The sequence below is a fragment of the Bicyclus anynana genome, chromosome 2 (genome assembly GCF_947172395.1).
Source record: "Bicyclus anynana chromosome 2, ilBicAnyn1.1, whole genome shotgun sequence".
NCBI lineage: Eukaryota > Metazoa > Arthropoda > Insecta > Lepidoptera > Nymphalidae > Bicyclus > Bicyclus anynana.
In genome coordinates this window covers 19,470,649-19,478,074 of record NC_069084.1, presented here as the reverse complement: position 1 = coordinate 19,478,074, position 7,426 = coordinate 19,470,649, and the positions used below count along the sequence as shown (strand labels likewise).

The 7,426-nt window shown below is 46.6% G+C and overlaps 1 protein-coding gene across 1 annotated transcript; it reads left to right on the top strand.

The window, feature by feature from the left end:
* The first annotated feature begins 1,558 nt into the window (after positions 1-1,558).
* On the top strand, positions 1,559-6,766 carry LOC112049860 (poly(U)-binding-splicing factor half pint). Its single transcript, XM_024087901.2, has 3 exons — positions 1,559-1,719; positions 4,693-4,994; positions 5,183-6,766. The coding sequence occupies exons 1-3, from the start codon at positions 1,711-1,713 to the stop codon at positions 6,426-6,428; spliced, it is 1,557 nt and encodes a 518-aa protein (XP_023943669.2). The 5' UTR covers positions 1,559-1,710; the 3' UTR covers positions 6,429-6,766.
* The last annotated feature ends 660 nt before the right edge of the window (positions 6,767-7,426 follow it).

Sequence of the window (7,426 nt, the reverse complement as noted above, 5' to 3'; positions counted from 1 at the left end):
AAGCATTTTTTTATATATATATTTTTTTAAATTATGCTTTTAGAATACAAAATGTTAAACAAACTTAATAAATATAATAGCCCACCATTTGCGAGGCTATTTTTCCTAGTCGTCATAATTAAAAAATCCAATGCACCGTGCGTTCCTCACTGCGGCACTGTCGTGACTGTCTGCACCCCACGCACGCCCTGAGTTCGAGGTGCGTAGGTATAGCTCGCGTTTCGACCTCTAGTATGAAGTCAAACTACTGCTTGTATATATTTTTACTGTGACATTGCTTAGACTATCCACAGATTCGATTACTGATCGATGTTTGGCTGTTTCGTCAAAAGAATCGATTCTTTTTATAAATTTTTTTTATTAAAAATTTGATAAAATTAAGGTTTAAATACTTTCAAATGAAACGTTACTCCATCTTTTACTAAACTACAAGTTTTTGGCCGTTTTTTATGCCATTCAACTACACAAACCGGCATTTTTAGGGAGCTCCTTACAAGACGAAAACGATTACAACAATGAGACATCGATTCTGTAGCAACAGTTTTTATAAACGCATTAGATCATAGATTTTTGATCTTTGCCAGAGGGGTAACGGTTAGCGAACCACGTCCAGTTATTAATGGTCTAAGGTGCAAACAATTAACAAATGTCAAATATTTTTTTAATATCTATGATCTGTGATAGCCACAGATTAATAGATACTACTCTACTCTTTGGATACTACCATAGAGTACATTGAATATATGGTATAGAGTCCTCAGATGCCATCTCCGCTTAGCGCCAGCATGTGAGCAGATAGAGAACTACATCAATCATAATATATACCCATATTTAGTATAAAATGATCGTCGATTTACGTATATATACCTATATCCATAGAGGCATAAACATAATGTTTACCTACTAGTTTTAACTGTTCTTTAATTTTATGATTATTTCATTTAGGAATTCGGATACAAATAAAAAAAACACAAATGGGTACATATAATTATTTATTGTTTCTCCTTTTGTGAACATAAACAACTCCGTCTCTTTGAATAGAGTCATCTTCGTCAAAACCTCTAGTGGTACCACTTAACAATATATTTGTTGACTTACACCAATTAAATGTAAAAAATGTGCATGAAAATATAAAAAAGAAGAACTCTAGGTAGGTACTAAATCTCAAGATTTGACATATATAACAGAGTTCTCAGAATCCAAAGTAAACGTCACACAGGTCAAAACGATTTATAACAGTCACCAAAATCCATAAAAAAAAGCCAAGTAGTCGGGAAAGATAAACGCAAAAAACACCATGAAGAAAGCAGAAGAAATAAAACAGTTTCGTCTACATAATTAAACAAAATGTCACAAGCCGCACAAGGTTATAATTTTTTTTTAAGATGGCTTAAGATTACCTCAGAATCCTGATGGTCAAAGTGCCTTAAAGCACCATCTATTGAGCAAATAGTGAACCAAGGAGGCATATGCAATTTGTACTGAGGTCGTAATGTACAGACTGATTACACCCTGGATACTACGTATCATTACATTTCTAGTCTATAGTGATCTGTGCAATGTGCATTATATATTAATCTGTGGTATCGTATGTGATTGCACTCGAATTACTTTCAGTATGTGAAATAAAAATTATCTACGAAACCAAACTAAACAAGGTCATTGCCATAGAGTTGCTATATTATTGGCGGGCTAACATTTTACATCGAGATGGAAATGGTGAGTGAAAGTACCTGTACTGTATTCCCTATGCCGGAATCCGGCGCTGCACGCGCCATGCACCGACAGTCGACAGTCGACACCGCAGGGCGCAGCCCGCCAGCTGCGGTCGCCGGCTGGCGTTGGCTGTGCAATTATTGATAATCAACATAATACTTCTCATCTTTCACGTTGTTTTATGTTAAAAACCTCATTACTTACCTTGCATTATCATATTTTCATTTCACACAATTGTACAATTTGCTATTGACTTGCATTATTATGCTGTCTTGAAAACACCGAGGCAAGTTGAGGGGATCTCCCGTGCATGGTGACTATGTGCTCCCCGGCCCAGAGACGTCTCAGTAATCACTTTTCCTTGCTCCCAATATTTCCCTTAGATGTTAAAAAATATAATAATATGTATTATAAAAATAAATAATATGTATATAAATATAAATAATTAAATAATATTTCCTGTTACTTTGTGTAAATTTACCATCTTTAGTCTATTTCAATAACCCTCCCGTCCCGGCCAGGCCTCCCGTCTTGTATGCTGGGGTGTATGAAGCTCACACGCTCCAATCAGTTGAGCGGTAATGTTTGACTTGGTGGCAATTACTATCAAATTGTTTTTATATACATGTACATTGTATTTTTCAAATCGGATCAGTAGTTCCTAAGATTAGTGCGTTCAATCAAACAAACAAACTCTTCAGATTTGTAATAGTAGGTAGTATAGATAACTGACCTGTTACACTAGTTAGCAATTGCAGCACTCACAGTAAGTGTCAACAAATCCAAAAAAACATTTGCTGTAGCTCAGGGCTAAACAAAAAGCACTCACAAACATCAAAGATGGATGTAGCTGTACAGTTGGTTGTTCTTTACACACCAGAAACTTTACCTACCTTTACCTTTAAATAAATTTACCTCTAAAAAAATTCATTTCAAGATTAATAGATTTGTTTATAAAGTTTATAACAAAGTTGCTCCCTGATACTGATACCTTACACTTAAGTAGGGTAAGGGTAGGGTAGAGGTATAACAGGGGTAGGGTAGAGGTAGTTGAAAGTTTACATCGAGTTTCACGCAGACGAAGTCGTGGGCGTCCGCTAGTTAGAAATATATACCATTTTAATATACCTTAATCTGTTTCCATTTTGAGGGTAAATTTACTACTTCACTAAGAAAGTTTTGCAAAAAAAAGACAGAATGCTGATAGTCGCATGGTATCAGGTTGGGTATACCTATAAGGCCTAAGCAGAAAGAAAATTTAATAGTTAACCTTGGGTCGAGGCCTGGAAGTGCCTCTTTTGTATGTTTACATGGTTATGCAGGCCCATAGTTGGCATGGGTGCTAATGGTTTGTTTATGTAACCATGTTTTGTATTCACTGAATAGTATAGGTACTATTGGTTCGGACCCTACTACCTTCAGTCTCGTGGCGCGACGCGCTAGTTCGTCTGCCGCTTCATTACCTAAGAATGCACTGTGTCCCTTTATCCAGTTTAAGGTCACTGTTTTAGTTGCAAGTTTTGATAGCCTTGTCGTGGCTAGCTTTGATCAGTGGTCGAGTGTTGTGCCAGTGCTGTTAGTACTGCCTGACTATCGCTAAGTATATTATTATTGAAATTTGTTACCTGTCTGTTGGTCACGGCAACAGCCGCTGTTGTGATGCCGACGCGTCCTGCCTGGAAGACTGAGTTGTCCTTACCAAGCGCTTGTGCAATCTGTATGTTGAGTCTTGGCAGTAGATTCCAGCCCCAGTACCTGTGCCAGTCTTTGACCCATGCGTGTACACATCCAGGGTGTTAAGGTTTGTGTTGTGGTCACTGGCTTCGTCAGTGATGATTTTGTAGGTTTTGTCCATCACAAATTGTTTTTATTGCATATTCACTCCATACTTGGGTTCATTTGTATTCCCTCTTATAAGATGTTGGTGCGTGTTTGTGTTTTTCCACAACCCGCATGTTGTTGTTAAGTGTGTTTCTCGCATATCTATACTTATAATAAAACTGTAACAGGTCAAATTCTGTACATTAAAGATATTTTTAAAAAAATGGTTGGAGGGCGTTATACAATCGAAACTGACGCCAAAAAAATAGTTTTTTCGATTTCTTGTCTGTCTGTCCGCATTTTTTGTTGAGCGGGCATCACTCCTGGATGGAGTCAAACAAAACTTAGCACGGTTTGAGACCATAATACGGAGCAGGTTGTAGGATACTTTTTATAGCGAAAATAAAATCACAAGGGGGTGAAATGGGGGTTTTTCCATAATAATAATAATAATAAAGTCTTTATTTTTTCATTAATTAGTAATACAATTTTTTTTTTTTTTTAGCAATTGTATTTCCATACAAACTTTCAATATTAGAGTTACAGTTATAAAAATTTGTCCATTTTTTAAATTCAAAGATTTCAATTCCAAGATTTTTTAAATTCAACCCATGAAGGGCTAAAAGGGGCTGAAATTTGTGAAAAAATGAAAATCAGTTATTTAACAAGTTATATTTGTAAAAATGGTTTTCATACGCTTTGTTGCTCAAATTTTGTTCACGGTAATAGATTACATTGACTATCGATAGAATGTAAAATGCAATAGGGATAAAAAGAGTTGCAATTTTTCTAAAATTAAAATCTAACATTTTCAAGTCATAGTTTCCCCGTATGTATTTAATTAGGGTTGAACTGTTTTTTATGAAAGTCTGTCATTTCTCAAATTTTGTTCATGGTAACAGATAACATTGACTATCGATAGAATGTGAAATGCAATAGGGATAAAAATTCATCCACTAAAGAGTTAAAAGTGCTACAAACTTGAATTTTGACAGAAAAACGCGACAGCTGGGGATTTTACCCAAGGACAAAACTTTATTCTACACCGTAACAAATGTTCATAATGTTACAAACGACGAACGGGCGAGGCACGTCGCGCAGCGTCAAATGTACGAGTGTCTCGCTGTTCTGTGGCTAATCCTCTCATCTGTGCAGCTGCAGGCGGGCGCGGGCGCGGGCGGCGGCTACATGGGCGCGCCCATCTACGACCTGCAGCAGGTGGGCGACGTGTACTCGGGGCCCGGCGCCAAGTGGTCGACGCTGGCCGGCCTGCTGGGCGGCGGCGGCGCGCGCCTGGCGCCCGACGCGGCCGACGCGGTGGCGCGCGCCAAGAAGTACGCCATGGAGCAGAGCATCAAGATGGTGCTGATGAAGCAGACGCTGGCGCACCAGCAGCAGCAGATGGCCACGCAGCGCACGCAGGTGCAGCGGCAGCAGGCGCTGGCGCTCATGTGCAGGTACGTGCCGCCCGCCCCCGCCCGCCCCCGCGCGCCCCCGCGCGCCCCCGCGTGATGAGAGCGATGCCCGGAGACTCCCGCCGCGGCAGGTCGAGTCCGAGACGGTCCGCTGAAAAGATCTGACTCGGCCCGCCGCCGGAGGCGCGCGCCCGGCCCGCGCCGCGCTCAACCCCCGTCCCTCTGCGCAGGGTGTACGTGGGCTCCATCTCCTTCGAGCTGAAGGAGGACACCATCCGCCAGGCCTTCCTGCCCTTCGGCCCCATCAAGTCCATCAACATGTCGTGGGACCCGGTGACGCAGAAGCACAAGGGCTTCGCCTTCGTGGAGTACGAGATCCCCGAGGCGGCGCAGCTCAGCCTGGAGCAGATGAACGGCGTGATGCTGGGCGGGCGCAACATCAAGGTGGTGGGCCGGCCCTCCAACATGCCGCAGGCGCAGGCCGTCATCGACGAGATCCAGGAGGAGGCCAAGCGCTACAACCGCATCTACGTGGCGTCCGTGCACCCCGAGCTCACGGAGGACGACATCAAGAACGTGTTCGAGGCCTTCGGCAGCATCGCGCACTGCCAGCTCGCGCACGGCGCCAGCCAGCACAAGCACAAGGGCTACGGGTTCATCGAGTACGGCTCGCTGCCCGCCGCGCTCGAGGCCATCGCCTCCATGAACCTGTTCGACCTGGGCGGCCAGTACCTGCGCGTGGGCCGCGCCATCACGCCGCCCAACGCGCTGGCCGGCCCGCCGCCGCCCGGCGCCATGCCCACCGCCGCCGCCGTGGCCGCCGCCGCCGCCACGGCCAAGATCCAGGCCATGGACGCCGTCGCCAGCAACGCCGTGGCGCTCGGCCTCAGCAAGCTGTCGGCGCTGGGCGTGCCGGCCGCCGCCGCGCTGCCGACGCTGGCCGCCGCGCTGCCGCTGCCGCCGCCGCCGCCCGCCGCGCTGCCGCCGCCCGGCGTGGTGATCCCGCGCGCGCCGCCCGACGCGCCGCCCGACGCGCCGGCCGTGCAGCAGGCGGCGCTGCAGCGCAAGCTGCTGGACAGCTCGCCCGACACGCTGCAGCAGCAGGAGTCGCTGAGCATCTCGGGGCAGTCGGCGCGCCACCTGGTCATGCAGCGGCTCATGCGGCGGCGCGCATCGCGCACACTGCTGCTGCGCAACATGGTGGCGGCTGACGAGGTGGACGAGGCGCTGCACCACGAGATCCAGGAGGAGTGCAGCAAGTGGGGCCGCGTGGAGCGCCTCGTCATCTACAACGAGCGCCAGAGCGAGGACGACGACCCCGCGCACGCCAACGTCAAGATCTTCGTGCAGTTCGCGGAGGCCGAGGAGGCGGCGGCGGCGGCGGCGGCGCTGGCGGGCCGCTACTTCGGCGGGCGCACCGTGAGCGCCGCGCTCTACGACCAGGACCTGTTCGACCACGGCGACCTGTCGGCCTAGTGCCAACGGGCGCACCGTGAGCGCCGCGCTCTACGACCAGGACCTGTTCGACCACGGCGACCTGTCGGCCTAGTGCCGGCGGGCGCACCGTGAGCGCCGCGCTCTACGACCAGGACCTGTTCGACCACGGCGACCTGTCGGCCTAGTGCCGGCGGGCGCGCCGTGAGCGCCGCGCTCTACGACAGGACGTTCCGTTCGTCGCTGACGCGAACATTGGAGTGTTGTGCTGACGTACGAGCGATGAGTCGCAGCCTCCATTGTTGATGTAATATTACTGATAACATAAGTGACACACGTATTGTAAAGTAGATAATAAATTTAAGTTTCTAAAAATATAATGCAAGTCTAGTTTGATTTGTTCCGCAGCGAGCGCGCTGCTGCTGCTGCTGCTACTGCTGCTGCTGCTGCAGTGCTCGTACTGTCGTAGAGCGACTCCGACCAGTCGGTGTGTTTCCCGCTACTTTCCGGTTTATTTTGTTTTGAAAGAAAGAAAAAAAGCTTTATTAGTGAATTATTATGTGTTTTCGACAAATCTATCCTATATATTTCATTAGCTACTGTAGTCGTTTAGGTGTTTGATAGTTTACTTAACACTCAATTGAATAAGTTATTTAGGTAAGCCTCATGACAACCAGTTTTGTTTTCGTCCGGGGTTGTCAACAGAAAGTGCTGTTTTGAGTGATAAGCATATAGTCACATACTGGGCTGGGCGTAAAACTCCAATTTATGCCTGCTTCTAGATCTTTCTGGGGCATTTGACCTGGTTTCATACGACATCTTGTGGGGAAAGCTTGTAGCAGTTAACCACCCGACGACGAATACTCGCCAATATATTAAAGGTTTGGTACAGAAACGGTTGAGCTGGTCGACCCCCACTAGGTGGACCGAGGATATCAAGCGGGTTGCAGGGAGCCGCTGGGTGCTGGCGGCTCGAGATCGTTTTGCTTGGAGGTCCATGCAAGAGGCTCACGTCAAGCTGTGGACGTCTATTGGCTGGT

What these genes read in the sequence shown, in the direction of transcription:
- LOC112049860 (XM_024087901.2), top strand. An exon ending in GCGCTGGCGCTCATGTGCAG is followed by an intron (nt 4,995 to 5,182) that starts GTACGTGCCGCC and finishes CCCTCTGCGCAG; the next exon opens with GGTGTACGTGGGCTCCATCT.